Genomic DNA, 16117 nt, shown 5'->3' with positions numbered 1-16117 from the left:
TTCCTTCTTCAACATCAGGTTCTCATGAGTCTTCTGCTCATCCTTACCATCCAAAGTCATGATTAGATTCTCAGCCTCATTGTATCGGGCCTTCCACATTTGTTTCTCACGACTTTCCATGGCCAGATGCTCCTGATACATCTCCTGAGTAGTGGGAGGTAGAGGTAAAGGTATAGATGGAGCAGATGCAGCCACATGTCTCATAGCAGGGTATGGCATACCAATCTCTTCGGCTCGGTTTATTACCCACTGAGTATAGGCCTCATGAGCAATACCAGATCTCACACCCAGATGCTTCACACTCTTCCTACGGACCTTAGACCAAGCCCTTGTGAAAGCCTCCCTTTGTCCGGTGGGGGCGTTCGAATAATAGAAGAACTCCGGAGATGTAGCAAGATTGATGGGCTTTGTCTTCATAGGGAACCCAAACTGTCTCACAGCAAGCTCCGGATTGTAGTTGATTCCCCCACGGGTACCAAGAAGAGGTACATTGAGAAAGTCTCCACAACCAGTAATAATCTCCTTAACCTGAGCGGCGGGAGTGATCCAGACCACCTCGTTAGGAGAGAGAGCCATCATCCGCTGTGAGTAGGACCAATCCTCCGAGTTGTCATGGAAGGAGCTCGGAAGGTGAGAAATAAACCACCTATATAGGAGAGGCACGCAGCAAAGGATATACCCACGACCTTTGAGAGTCCGGTCATGGATAGCATGGTACATGTCAGCTAGCAAGGTAGGAACCGGATTCCTAGAATGGAAGATCTCAATAGCATTCATGTCCACAAAGTTGTCGAGATTTGGGAAGAGAATGAGCCCATAGATAAGCAATGCAAGAATAGCCTCGAGTGCGTCCTGACAAGTAGTTTCGAGATTAGCTTGCTCAAGTAGATACTTTGAAGTGAACCCTCGGATGTGAGACTTAGTAGTAAGATGCTTGGAGACATCGGAAGTCTTGAGATAGAGATCCTTAGCAATAACCAGAGGAGTAAGAGAAGTCCCGGGACCGGTGAAAGGCGTCTTCTCGGCTATAGGTGAACCCAATAAGTGGGAATAAGCCTCAAGAGTAGGGACTAACTGGAAATCCGGGAAAGTGAAGCAGCGGAAACTCGGGTCATAGAATTGCACTAGAGTGTGCACGAGCTTCTCTTCGACATTAGTCCGGAGAATAGTAAGCAAACCACCATACCGGAGTCGGAAACCTGTTTGATTCTTCACCTTGAGTGCCAACTCTCTCAAACTAACCAAGTCAACCTCCTTGAACTTGTAGGATTTAGTCTTCTTCATACCTGTAATGTTTACAAAGCTTTTTAATTTGTCCAATCCTTCGATGAATGCATGAGAAAAAATTTATGCATGAATGCATGTATGCATGATTGTTTTTTTTCAATTACAGAGAAAACATGGAGGGTTGAGATTAAAATCGAGGAGCCACAGGCGGACACGGTGCCCGGTAAACTAAGGCTTAGGATAATAGTAACCAAGGTTCTAATCAAGTTCCCAAACTACAACCTCTCTTACGTATATCATGGTAGCACGGGACAACGTCCGTTCCATGTTTATTCGCAAGAAGGTCTAGTTTGAGTGTAGTATCGCGTGACGACTAAAACTCGAGACAACACTCGGTTTAGCCACCGCACTACGTCCTAAAAAAGGACAGGGATGTGTTTGGTAACTACGGTCCATAGCATCGTCGAACAATTGAAAGCAAAGTGCCTAAGCATGACAACACACGCCGACAATATTACTTCCAAAATGCCTCAGCTATGTGAGATTGATCGCATAATCCAATACACGAGGCAACCCTCGGATCGAATTGTCGATTATATCTCTACCTATTCATAAGTTCACTCAGCCCGGGTATAGGACTTTTGATATTCTCACCCCACACGTCAAATGAAAATAAACAAGTATTCACATATGTAAGCAATAAAACAAAGCGTAAATATAAACTAAGGAAAACTAGGCGTGACCCGCTAAAAATTTCCCCAGTGAAGTCGCCATTTCTGTTATCGCGATTTTCGGGTGTCAAGTCATAAATTAGGCTTGAACCTTTCAATCTTTGATATTCTCTATTTTTTCTTGGGAAGGGCAAAATTGAGAAAAAACCCTTAGATTCTAAGTTCGGGGGTCGTTTTCGCTACGGGAAGGTGTTAGGCACCCGGAACGATTATGGTATTCCATAAGAACCGTTCTCCTAAGTTTATTTCTACGCTTTATTTTTATTGCCTACTTATTAAAAGGAAGTTTTATTTGAGTGAAGAATGGGGGGAGAAAGTATTTGAGGTTTTATTTTACTTGGCTTGGAGGAGTTTTAACTCATTGCCTACGTACCCTTTTAAGGGATCAAAACCAAACGTAGTTCGTTCTCGAAAATTGTTTTTTGTTTTTGTTGGTTGATTTTAAGTTTGAAAAAGGAATTTTGAAGAATGGAGATGAGAGGCCTCAAGGGCATGAGATTTGGAAAATGTGAGGTGGAAGTAGTTATTTTGCAAAATAAAGTCTAAGTATGATTAAAATTCATTGGGATTTTTCTTAAGAAAACAAAAGGAAAATGAGGAGTTTTGACTCCTATTTTTTTTAAAAAAAGGTTTTCAAGTGAGGTTATTCACATTTTTTGAAAAAATGATTTTTTTGTCTAAGCGTTGTAAAACCTAAGCATACATCTAAACATACATTCCCTAATCATGCATCTAGAACATCCATGTGGGGTGTGTGCATGTGTCGGTGCTCGTGTCGGTGTACATCACTTATAGTGTCCATAGTCCTTTACATTGAGTCCTAAATACATGCTATGGTCTTGCAAGGAATTAAAAAAGAACCAATCTATCTAAAATTATTACAAACCCAATTGATATAGAAATGAATAAAAATAAAAAAATGATGCTAAAACTATGGGATGAATGAAATGTGAGATGAAATGGTTAGTATCATAAGGCATAAAAATAGTAGAAAGGTAAACAAAATTGAATAGAATAGCAAGAGAGAAAAAAAAGTAATGAAATGAAATAAAATGGCAAAATATACCTAAAATTGGTTATGACACTTAGACATGCACATGACCTATAATCCCCTCATTATAGCAATGTTAAAGGGGTTTAATTTTGAGCTATAATGTGGGAACAAATAGGACACATTCAAGCCAAGAATCATGACACATTTTCAAAGATATTTTGCACTTTATTTCTTGATCAAAACACACATTACTTACAAAACAAGAAAGAAATGAAAATCCATATCCACAATCAGCAAAACATACATGTGATCAGCAACATATTCACCATGAAATTACACACCAATCATCCACATCACATACCAACATTTTATGAGAAAATATACCACAAAAATACACAAACTTAGATCAAACACAAAATTAATCAAGAAGAAATAACACACACATTTTTATCATTTTTCAAACCGCTGGAAAATATCACAAAAGTGTTAAAATGTATTAAGAAACATATAACAATTTTTTAGGAAATTTTTTAGAGAAAAAAATGAGCAAACAGAGGTTCAAGTAGCAAGAAACAAGGTGCAGATAGCATAAAAAAAGCAAAAACGCAAAGAACCCTAGGCCCAAACCCAAAGCCCAACACTCAGCAGCCTGATGACACAGGGAGCGTTGGATTAATCCAACGCTCAAGATCAAACAAGATAAACCGGTCTTGAGCCAGACCGGTTCAGTGGCCTATATATATGTCTCAAGACCGGTTTATTCATTTGCTCCCTGCTCTTTCTCTCTCTAAACTTCTCTCTTCTCTCAGACCTCTCGCCTCTCTCTAGAACTCACCGCCGGTGAGGATGAAGCAACGACGGAGACCTTGAAGGTCCGCCGGAAACTTCATCTTCTCCGGCGAGATTATGCACTTTCCGGTGACCTAATTTCCAGAATTCAAAATTTTTTACATCAATCAAAACCTCTCTTCAATCTAAACGTGATTTCACCGCTGATTTTCGCAAATAACAACTGAATCGACGTAGATCTGAGGTTTTTGCTCCGGTTTTAAAAGTTAGGGTTTCACACTTTTTGAAAGAGAAACCTCTAAATCTTCGCAGATCTACGTTTATTCGTTTCTGGTTGATGTTTTTTTGAAAGAAAATAAAGGAAACGAGGCTTTGAACGACGTAGATCTTGGAGTTTATTTCGGTTTTGATGACGTTTTTAGGTTTTCAATCTTTTTGAACCAGAACGTTTTTTTTCAAAGATCTACACTGTCTTGGCTTCGTTGTCGCTTTTGAGGAAGAAAAAAGAAGTTTAAGTGTTTACCTGAGTTTTGATGGAGATTTTGTTGAATTTCTTCGGAAACGCTTGATTCTTCGTTTTCTGTGTTGTTGATTTGGTTGCTGGACCGGAAATAAACCGGTGATTTCACTGGTTCTGCTTCTTCATCTTCTTCGCCGGTTTAAACCTTGCTTCTTTTCCTCTTCCTCTCACTGATTCCTTCGTGATCGGTGCTGGAGTTTGCCAATGGCGAATTCGCGCCTTGAATTGCGAAGGAAACCGATTCGATGATGAAGATTCAGTGATGAATCTCTGAGAATTGCGAAAGATTCACTGAATTTTGTGTTGAATTGTGATTCTGGAAAAATCTAGGGTTTGAGTGTTCTTGGTGATTTCTGAGTTTTGATCCTAACAGAAAGGAGAGAGAAATCTTTCTTTTATTTGTGATGTGGCGTGTGATTAATGGATCTTCTGAAAATCTGACACTGTGTTGTATTTATAGCTGACATGTGTACTTGAGACCCAATGAGAAAGGGACACCTGTTTTTGGACTTTGCTTGGCTCTGCCTTGGACTTTTGACTTTAAGGACCTATCTGCAAAAAAGAAAAATTGAAGGACTAAACTGCAATAATAAAAAATGGACTGAAATGAAATTTTTAAATGTTTTGGACTAAAATGCAATTTTAGAAACTATCTCAGGGACTAAAATGCAATAAAAAATAAAATTGAACTAAAATTGGTAAATTGGACAAAACGTAAAGTGAAACAAAAAAATAAAATCAACAAAAGGACTAAAACGAACCAAATACTGACATGAGGTATTTTAAAATACCTCCCTGCCGAAATTTTGACAGGAAAAGACCAAAATGCCCCTAGGGACTAAACTGACTCAGACTGACTCAGATGCAATTTTTGAAATGATTTTTTAAACAAAGACTCAACAGTGATTTGTACAGACAAATTGAAAAGACTCAGAGGCAAACACAAGGACTAAAATGGGTTCCACTGCAGGAAATGACCAAAATACCCTTTTGTATGATTTTTTGAAATAAAATGCAAGAAAAGTAATGCAATGATTCAGAGAATTTTCAAATGACTTGTAATGCAAGAAAAGACAGACAGAGGCAGTAAAATATGTTTTAAAAAGAGAGTAAAGATTCAGAGTAAAATAACAGCGAACTGACAAGTATCAGTGTTAGAAAAGAAATTTGAATGAGTATTTTTAGGTCCAAAATCAGGGTATAACAGTATCAAATTAGTCCTTTAAGTTATTTTGGTCATACATAAGTCTTTTAAGTTTGAGGTTTGTAATGGATTAGTTCTTTAAATTATTTTTTGGTCACACATAAGTCATTTAAGTTTGTAAACATTTTTTATTTATTCCGTATGTCACATCATCATTTTTGCAATGTTTGGTTAACAGAAGGAATAAATTGAAAACGTTTACAAACTTAAAGGACTTATGTGTAACCAAAACTTCAAAGATCAATATGTTACAAACCTCAAATGTAAAGAACTTATGTGTGACCAAAATTACTTAAAACCTCGAAGGTAAAGAACTTATGTGTGACCAAAATAACATAAAGAACCAATATATTACAAACCTCAAACTTAGAGGACCTTAGTGTAATCTACTGGATTAAATATATGTAAGTTCTACCAATTTTATGTATGTTTCGTTCCAAAATGGTGGATCATATTTCCAAAATGGTGGAACCTATTAAGAGAGTTGTTGTTCTTAATTAGAGGTGTTTAAAACCGAACCAACCCAATAGAAAAACTGTAAACCAAACCAATCCAAACCGAAACCGCAAAAAATCGCACTTGGTTCGGATGAATTCGGATGACTTTTGCACTGAACCGCGCGGTTCGGTTCGGTTTGCGGTTTGCATCTCAGCATCCGAACCAAACCAAACCGTAAGAATAATGAATATTACTTAAACATGTACTAGCCCAATTACATAGCTCAAGAATAATCTCTTTTGATTCGAATTTTCCATTGTTGTACCATCAGGTTCGATTCTATTTCCTTTCCATCTCTTTCAATTAATTTTCAGTGATGAATTTGTTTCCTTTACTTCCCAATAATTTGTTTCATTCTTATGTTTCTTCTTAATTTTACCTATTTTAATATAAGTTTTACATAATATTTTATCATATAAACAACAAAATAAAATGTCCTATGTTTATTTTGTAACAAGTTGGCAATATTAGAGTTAATGTAATATTTTTTATCTCGCGATAAACCGCACAAACCGAACCAATCCAAACCGCATTGGTTTGGTTTGGTTTGGTTTGGATGACTTTTTAAAAATCAACCGAATCAAACCAAACCGCATATTTTTTTATCTCACGGTTTGGATGACTTTTATGCTCAAAACCGAATCAAACCACACCGCGAACACCCTTATTCTTAATACCTGTAAATTTGGTTTGAAAGTGTTATAGCGCCAGAGTTTCAAGTATATTGAATGTCTAAGACGCCATATTAATAGTATGATGTAGTCTAAATGCCTTGAATTCAACAAATTGACCACCAAATAAGATGGAATCACTCTCAAATCACAAGTACTAAGACATTGGCAATCCGCAGGATTTTTATTTCATTTTATGAAAATGCTAACAAGTATTTTAAAGGCATTCTTTAAAGATATTAAATGATACTACCTCCATTCTTAATTGAGAAATGATATTTGTACAACCATTTTTTAATAATTTTTAGACAACTTTCTCTCTCATACTCACATTATATTCTTACTCTCTCTTCCTTTTTCTCTCTCCATTGTTTTTTACCAATGAGAAGAGAGAAAAATGAGGTTGTCATTGAAGTTGTTAGCAAATAGTTGTTAAAATATCATTGCTCTTCTTAATTATAGAACCCTTTCAGAATTTTTTTGTCCTTTTTTATAAGATCTCTTTGCTATTTTCAACTATATTAATTATTTATGTACATACATGCCTCTATTTATTATACATATTGGTCTTCAATCAGCAATAAATAGCATATGGAAACCATAAATAAACTATCTCTTTTAAGGATAAAATTGTAAACACAATAGTGATTAAAAACAACTTTAATACAAATATGCACTTTCTTAATTCCCGTGATTTTAACAAAATGGTCTTATATATAGGAACGGAGGTGGTAAGTTTTATGAAAATTTGTATATTCAATGTATTGATTGAAATATTTGACTTTGTTAATATATATATATATATATATATATATATATATATATATATATATATGTATAATTCTTAAGGAAAATCTTAACAAGTGCCCCAAGGCACTTGTTAAGAAATTCAAAGTAGAAACTTTATCTTGGAATTTGTGTATTCAACACGTTGAAATAATATCAAAAAGCAACTTTTTACACATAAAAGTTAGCAATTATTTCTATTTTGAAAATGACACTTGTTAACAAGACCCAATTCTTAAAGAGTGATTTGATGACACTCATTATCAAAAGAGTAATGATACATAGACACCCTTTATTCCCATACATCCTTGTACACCCCATGCATTAGGAAGAGAGAAGAGGAGAGAAAAGAGAAAGTGTGCTTGTGCGGGGTCCACGTGACTACGTGTCAGATTTTTGTGTGGGTGTCAAATGGTGTATTGCCACCTAAGGGTGTCTATGTATCTTTACTCTTATCAAAACTCTTACTCCCTCCAATCTCAAATACAAGAAAATATTCTCTTTTTAGGTTCATTAAATAATTAATGTATCTGCTTTACAATGTAGACCAGATAGATTAACTACTCAATGAACCTAAAAAAAGAATCATTTCTTATGTGTTGAGCGAATTGTAATCTTGTGTGATTATAGTAAAAATCTCTTGAAAGTGTAAGAGGGCTTGACTACTCTCAATTTGTGAGAGGAACCAATATAATTTGCTTGTTTCGTCTCTTTTCCTCTCCTTTCCGTGTTTAAGTTATTTTCGATGCATACTCGTTTTAGAACCTGATAGAACTCTGTTTCTCATTAGGGTCTGAACGGTTTTTGATAAACACTGAAGTTTTTGAAAAAACCAACACAATTCAACTTTCACTTCTTGTGTTTTTCTCACTTTTAAAATTTGGTGATCTCCAATATCTTTGGAGAAATCAATGTGCTGACAAATTAGCAAACGTGGGTCTTAATGTGCAGGATTTTACTATATGATTGTCTTTACCTTTTCGTTTTTTATTGATTTTGTATATTAGAGATAAACTTGGCACTCCAAGCTTTGTCTCTTTTTGAGAAGGTTCTGGCCTGGTCTCTCCCTCTTTGTTCTCTCTTGCTGTTTGATGCCCTTTGGTGGTGATAGCACTTTGATATCCCCTCTTTTTTATATGAAAAAGAAATCTTTTCTATTTTATATTTTCAATTTGATTGAATACTGTGCCCAAATAATTTGCATTTAGGATTGTGATCAATTCCTCGTAAATATAACTTGCACAAGCATGCATGTATAAGAACTACAATATTAGATAGTTATAGTTGCACATGAGTCGCTATAGAAAAGGACGAAAAATGTTCTCCAAATAGCTGAAACTGTTTGACAAATTGTTTACACACTACTAGTTTCTGCATATAAATTTGACACCGAATAAAACCTTTTTGAATAAAATACAGTTGTACTAGACAAGTCAAGATTTAAGTGTGATTTTGTTGGAACAAACTGGGAATAATGTAATCATAATTAATTTAACTCCCTCGTGTTAGCAGATTCCTATTTTGCATCCGTTCTCAGAAACGTATTAGGTTACGTCACATATATACAGATCATATCAATATTCAAATATATTTTTTTATTACGTATAATTAAAAAAAAAATAGAGTAATAAATTGTAAGAGTGCAACTGTACCAAAAAAAAAAATGTAAGAGTGCAATAATTTATGACAAAGGCACTACGTTGGAGTATTTTTTTTCTTTGACAATTCAAGTTTTTTTAAGGACAATTCGAAAGTTGTTAAACCTTTTAGTGAACGGATGTAATGTTTGGCTATTGAAACAATATAATTATTGAGTCTATTAATAAAGAAACTCTTTCAAAGAGTAGAGTAGGTTCTCTTCACCAAAAGAACATAAATTTATTTATAAATAGAGACATTTTGTAGGCAAAAAAAAACATTTTCGGAAAAGAGAGATAGAAAATCATATTCTTCTGTGTCAAAACTCTACCAAAAATAATACTAAATCATTCTTTCTTTTCTCTAATGAATCAGAGAAATTGACATAACTTTAGTATGTAAAGTACCATTGATCGATAGTTTGGTGTGAATGTGCAAGTCATGTCACGGATTCAAAAATATCATAAGGAGATTCGATAGTATAACCTTTTGCACCAACGCAGAGATGGGTAATAAATTTGAGAAAATTAGTAATTATATGTGCAGGTGTTGTGTCAATGTCAGACATTGACATGTGTCATTTAATTAACCTCAAAATAAAATTGGGATTGAATTGTGTTTTAGACATCCATCAAGGATATTTTATTATGGTTCGCTTCCATTAATTTTTGTTTTTTAATTATTCCCTTACCTAGTTGGGGATTGTAGACCTATCATTCGATCTAAATCTAATTTTATTGTCAAGTTTGTAATGTGTCGAAAACTACGTCTTAGTCCAAAAGTTTAAGACATTATATCTCCCTTATATGTTACTACCTTCAATCCTAAATATAAAAGTCACATATTATATATTAAGAATTAATTACACATGAATAAAAGGTAAGAGGGTATAAAATGCTCCGTTAAATTTTTTTGAATTGTAAAATCAATCTTCGTTGACACAACATTCACTAATTAAGGAGTTATGACATTGTCGTGCATGACTTTTTGAACTTTATATAGAAGATCAATAACCCTTAATTTTAGGAAGTCAAAAGTGTCGAAAACAAAAGCTATAAAAGAAATTTGGCAAACAAAAGTTTATGTATCCGAAAACAAATTTGTAAGAGACACACCTACTTTTGAATGGAGCTTGAATGTGAATATCCTATCCTATCAGATACATAAGAAGGAGACGGAACGCAACTGTAATTCACATGTCATGCTAAAAATATTTTCAACATCAACTTTATTTTAATTAGCATGGACCACTTTCCTAATTCCTACACCTTCCATATACATTTACATGCATCATAATCACATGAATTGACCTATCTTAGTTAAAGACAAACATGGTATTCACTATAACTTTCACATCTCCAATTATCACTAAGCGCCACTACACAACTAGTTTCAAGCTGAACCAACAAAAATTGCTGATTTCAAATATACTTGTTTCTTACCCAAGGAAACTCCAAATTAGTGACCATTACGATATAACTATGGTTGGCGTTTTTCTATAAAGTGGCAATTTAGCTTGCCCTAATTTTTTAAGTTCGAGAAACTCCAACTTCTCTCTAAAAAAAATTTCTCCTTCATTCGTTAAGGATGAGTGGTTTTAGGTCATTTTTTGACCTAAAATCACCCTCTCTACATCTTTTTTTCTCTTTTCTTTCAATCTAAATAAGTGGTTTTCACATATATCAAAATTTTCCTTTTGTATTTTTGTGATTTCGTCGTCTAATTGCGGCGTTGTTTTGTTAGTCGTCTTGTGTGGCGTTTGATTTCACGTCTTGTCGCGGTGTTCATTTAGTTCCTATTGAAAGATCGACATCAATCAATTACAAGTTAAATCAATTATTTGGGCGTCAACGTTGCAGATCCGGAAGCATGGGAATTTCGGTGACTTAAATTTTATCATATTATTTGTAGTCTTGTAGGCATTTTGCCGTTGTTTGCTATTAACTTGGATGGTGTGAGTTTGTTTGCAGATTCATCCATTACGTTTTTAGCGATGTTTCTATCTGATGTTCTATCTGATGTGATATACTCTATCAATTTGAATGAATGAATATCATTGGTTTTGTAAAAAAAAAAAAAAAAAAAAAAAAAAAAAAAAACTTTCTAGAAAGTGAACCATACCAATATAATTTGTTTATTTGGTTGTGAATTGAAATAATTGTGTACTACCACACATTTTCAAATTTCTTAGCAAGCAGATACTCCAACAAAGAAAGCATAAAAACTCATGTTCATAATAAAATATGGTTATAAATGGAAATATGGAATGAACATGTACTAGTAGAATTTATCATTATTATTAACAAGAAAAAGTACATTAATTGAGCACTCCTAAATTTAGAAGAAAAAAAAGTTAAAAAACCTACAAATTTTGACCAATTGGTTTGGATGAAACTGAATTGCCCTCTTACACAGAAACATTTTCTGTTCTCACTTGTTGGTTCATGGCATCACACAAAGCTATTTCTTTCTTCTCTTGTTGATCCATTGTATCACAAAGAACAATCCCTATAGTCTCTGGCAAAAAGAACAATGTAAAATTGGACAACATTATAACAACTCCAAACACACCATATGAGTAAATATTGTTTTTCCTCCCCGCGGATATCAAAAAGGGACAAAATATGCAACCGAACACAATAGCTTGTCTCACCAACGACGTTGTTGTGTTCCTCACACATGTCGGAAACAACTCTATAATGTATATGAGAAACACATTATAAGCCGTACAAGCTCCGAAAAACGCAACCATTGCTAAAACCACTTTAGCAGCTGGTACTCTATTCTCCAAAACAGCACACGTCACACAACAAATTCCACCTAAGATAGAAAACACAAGAATTGAAGGTTTTCTTCTAAGGTTTTCCAAGAAATATGTTGCTACACAAGAAGGTAATTCCATTGAAGCACTAAAAACCACTGCCAAATAAATGTTGAATCCTAAATTTCCAACAGCTAGTGGCATACCGAAATAAACCATTCCAAGTCCAATTCCAAGAATCATAACAGCTATCATTCTTATAACAGCCCATCTTTTATGAAATAATTCTCCTATTGATGAGTAAAGTTGAAAAAATGAAACTTTTTCTTTTGGGGGAAGTATTGGTAAATTCGAAGCTAAGTTAACGCTATCATCATCGGCACTTTCTTCAGAAGAAACCCTTTTGAGCATTTTCAAAATTTCTTTCTCTCGACCTTGCATAACAAGCCACCTAGGCGACTCGGTAACAAAGAGATAAGCAATGACAGAATAACATATAGCAGGAACTGACGACCAAATGTAAAGACTTTTCCAAGAAGAGTTTCGGTTAATATAAGCAAAACCAGGTAAAGACATGTACCCCATTGTGAAAGTAAAATACTCAACAATTCCAACTCTAAATCGCCATTCAGCACTAACTTTCTCGGTAAGCAAAACAAGAACACATGTACCGATAGACGAACGCCAGAAACCAATCAAGAATTTCAAGGCAGAGTAAATCCAAACATTGGTTGAAAAGATTATGAGCATGGAAGTTATTGACATTGAGACACAAGAAAAGATTAGCATGTTTTTTCTGCCAATAGATGAATCAGCTAATGCTGCAAGAAAAAAAGAACCAAGAAGACAACCTATAAAGAAAGAAGATTGTGGTAAACCAGTGATGAATGTGCTAGCACATTCAAGATTCCAATGAGAAATGATTGTGTTTGAAGGATGTGTGTCCCAAGACCAAGAAGATCTTGGGAGTTTGCATATATCAGAGGATGAAGTGCATATTGAATTTGTGCAGTGCCATTTTGGGTAATTATCAGTGTAAATGCTTATGAATGATTGTTGTGCATCAAAGAACATTGCAACTGCAACAAGAACAGCTTGTAAGAAATCCATCCACCCAAAATTTGATAAACTTTTTTCTATAATTACATCCCATGACAAAATTGGTTTCTTTTCTTGCTCAATATTGGAATGAGATTCAGGTACATTAATTTGTACTGAACCTTCCATTGCTATTGAAAATGTTTTTTGGTATTTTTTTTGTTTTGTTATGATGATGTTTGAGGTTGAGGAATGTGAGGGATGAGTGTGTGGCTTTATAGTGCACAAAGACAATTTAAAATCTACTATTTTTTTGGACTCAATTTCTGAAATCTATTAGTAAAAATGTTTATGGTGTTATTTTGGTGGCTATAAGATATTTGTCCATTTGCAAGTGGCTGGTTACGTACCACCATTGTGGACCAGAAATATTATATGAACATGCACTGAGATTTATGAGGTTTATTATTTATTTTATTTTTTCGAAGGTTGAGGTTTTTTATTATTATTGGTGGTACATAAGTATATTTTTTTTGTTTTTTATTATTATCAGTTCTATGTTTCCTTTCTCTCTTTCCTGAAAAATAAAATGTTTCCTTTCACTTTTCTATGCATCACATTTTTTAGTGTTTTTTTTTTTTTTTTTAAGTATTTATGTCCTGATTTTCTTTCTAACTATTTCGTACTCCTTTATTTTTTAATTTGTGACTGTCATATTTTTGGGAGCATCTTACTTATAAATCAATGAAATGTAGTCATTGAAATTGACAATTTTCTATTAGATTAGCTTCTCCATTATAATTTTTAAAATCAATTTCAAAATGATTAATATGATAAAAAAAATAAAAAATAAAATTTAAATTTCATTGAAAATAAATTGATTTTGTATAATTTCCGTGTTTAATTTATGATTCACTCTAGTTATTTTTCAGTCCTTTAAATTATATCTTATTTTTCACTCTTGTATATATTTTTTGACGCGAACATTATACTCCTTCCGTTTTAAAATGAGTGTCGCTTTAGCAAAAAAAAAATTGTTTCAAAATGAATGTCACTTTACATTTCTAATACAACTTTAATTTTTTTCTTCCAACTTTATCCTTAATAAATACTTCAACTTTTCTCTCTCACAATTTTCAATGCAACTTTAAGTTTGTCTTGTTCTTATAAAGTAAGGTTATTTTAGTAAAATTGTTATGACATTTGACTACTTTATTCCATTATTTAATCTGTATGCAATTGGCTAAAATGATACTCATTTTAAAATGGATGAAGTAATATATATTGTGAATGCTACAAAATGCACCTGCTCAACAAATTTGGTGTTATACGTATATTATATCACATATTGTGTCAGAAAATATTTGCTTCCATCTTCTTCGAGTATTGGTCAAGGTACTGTTATTGTCCCCGACCCCGACTGCTACATTGAACTAATTGCAAGTTTTGATCTGCTTTTAAACTCACTCACGTGTGCAACTAACATGGCATTGCCTCTTTTAAAGTGATGTTCGGATTGCATAAAGATGAAGCAGTTATCCTGTTCAAAACTGATTCCAAGTTAATAAAATCTAATTTAATGAAAATGCTAACAAATATCTTTTTTTATATTCAAGAAAAGTAATTCAATGCATTTTAAATAAGAAAGGAATGCAAACTTGTGAACGACCACATTAGTTTGCCTCATATTAAACTCAATACGAGAGTTTTTAAAATTACTTTGAAACACTTGTCTACAAACATCTATAATACATCTAAATTTACTATTATCTTCTACATATGTTCTAAAAGCATCCACAATCTTCTAAGAGTCTAGAGAAAAATATACATTATCAAATTGAAGGTATGATGTCCACTCCAAAGCCGTATGCAAATCATCTGCTTCATGGATGGAAATAGGCCAGGCCAGACCATACTTTGATAGGTCTGAGCCTGACCAACTGAATTTTTTGCAAACCTGAGTTTGACCTATGGCCTTTTGTAGCCTATTTTTTTGGTCTAGTTTAGCCTAAAAACCTAGTTACAGGTCTACTTCAAATTAAAGTGATTACATAGTCAATTTTATCTACTTCCAAAAATACACCAAATTTGCCTAAAAGCCTATTTCAATATATGGCATGTCTATCACTATAAGGCCTTAAAAGCATATTTCACTATAAGGCTTTAAAGCCTAATGAAAATGTCAATTAGTTGAGTTTTTTTCTTGATTTTTTTGTTTAATATAAATTATATTTTAATATAATTAAAAAATAAGTTTTAATAATATGCATAAATAGGTCGGCCTATCAGGCCTCGTACGCTTTTTTGACAGCCTAAGCCTGACCGATTTACTTAAATAGGCTTTTTTTAAAAGCCTAAACCTAACATTTTTCATAAACAGGCTAGGCCAGACCGTAGGCCCCTGTAGGTCGGTCTGGCCTATTCCCAACCCTACTGCTTCTCCTATGTCAACATCACAAAGATGAGAGAAGCAGGATATTTTGCAAGAACAAAGTCCTATCTTGTTCATATATGAAGAAAATGAGGCATCGATATTGCATTTGTAATGCCTGAGTGCTGGCTTTTCCCACCCAACTGTTACCTGACTGTTTAGATCTGGTTGGTTCCTGATGACGGACGTTCCGCGACCACCGAAAATAATTTGAGCCGATCTCCAATCCTCAAGAAGGTGTGTTGCTCGTTCACCCACCTGCGTATTTGTTTTGTTCTTTTGCTGCCAAAGTTTCCAGTTATTTCCCTTCCATAAACTCCATAAAACTATGGCAAAGAGTTGTTCACTTTTGCTCAGACTAAGCTGGTGTAGAAGGGTAAAGACCACCACGTCCATATTATAATTTTGACGAAGAATTCTATCAATTTTTTTCCCGTAGATTCATATCATGCCAAACCTACACAATATTAGGACACTCGAGAAGAATATGCCTTTGAGATGCTCTTGATTGACTTCTAGAGCATGTACTTGCATCGCATTGTTCCACATAAGTGTAGTCGTGTCCAAAACATAAAAAAGGTGCGGTAAATAAAATATAATTTCATAGTTTCTGGGCTGAATCAAACTTTCCAGAATGTCTTTGAATGATCGTACCAAGGAAGATGGTTATGCTTGGAGCTGCTTTTGAACTCAGTCACGTGTACAACAAACGTGGCTTTGCCTCTTTTAAAGTGATGTTCGGATTGCAGAAAGATGGTTATACTTTTAAAATTGATTCCAATGCTTTTAAAATTGATTTCAAACCGTGGTGACAGATTCGGGATTTTTG

The 16117-nt window shown here is 34.1% G+C and overlaps 1 protein-coding gene across 1 annotated transcript; it reads right to left on the bottom strand.

The window, feature by feature from the left end:
* Positions 1 to 11320: 11320 nt before the first annotated feature.
* LOC11446978 (organic cation/carnitine transporter 3) lies at positions 11321 to 13173 on the bottom strand. Its single transcript, XM_039828388.1, has one exon. It carries the CDS (start codon positions 13044 to 13046, stop codon positions 11466 to 11468), a length of 1581 nt encoding a protein of 526 aa, XP_039684322.1. The 5' UTR covers positions 13047 to 13173; the 3' UTR covers positions 11321 to 11465.
* Between the last annotated feature and the right edge of the window lie 2944 nt (positions 13174 to 16117).

The sequence above is a fragment of the Medicago truncatula genome, chromosome 8 (genome assembly GCF_003473485.1).
Source record: "Medicago truncatula cultivar Jemalong A17 chromosome 8, MtrunA17r5.0-ANR, whole genome shotgun sequence".
NCBI lineage: Eukaryota > Viridiplantae > Streptophyta > Magnoliopsida > Fabales > Fabaceae > Medicago > Medicago truncatula.
This window is presented reverse-complemented; position numbering and strand designations above follow the sequence as displayed.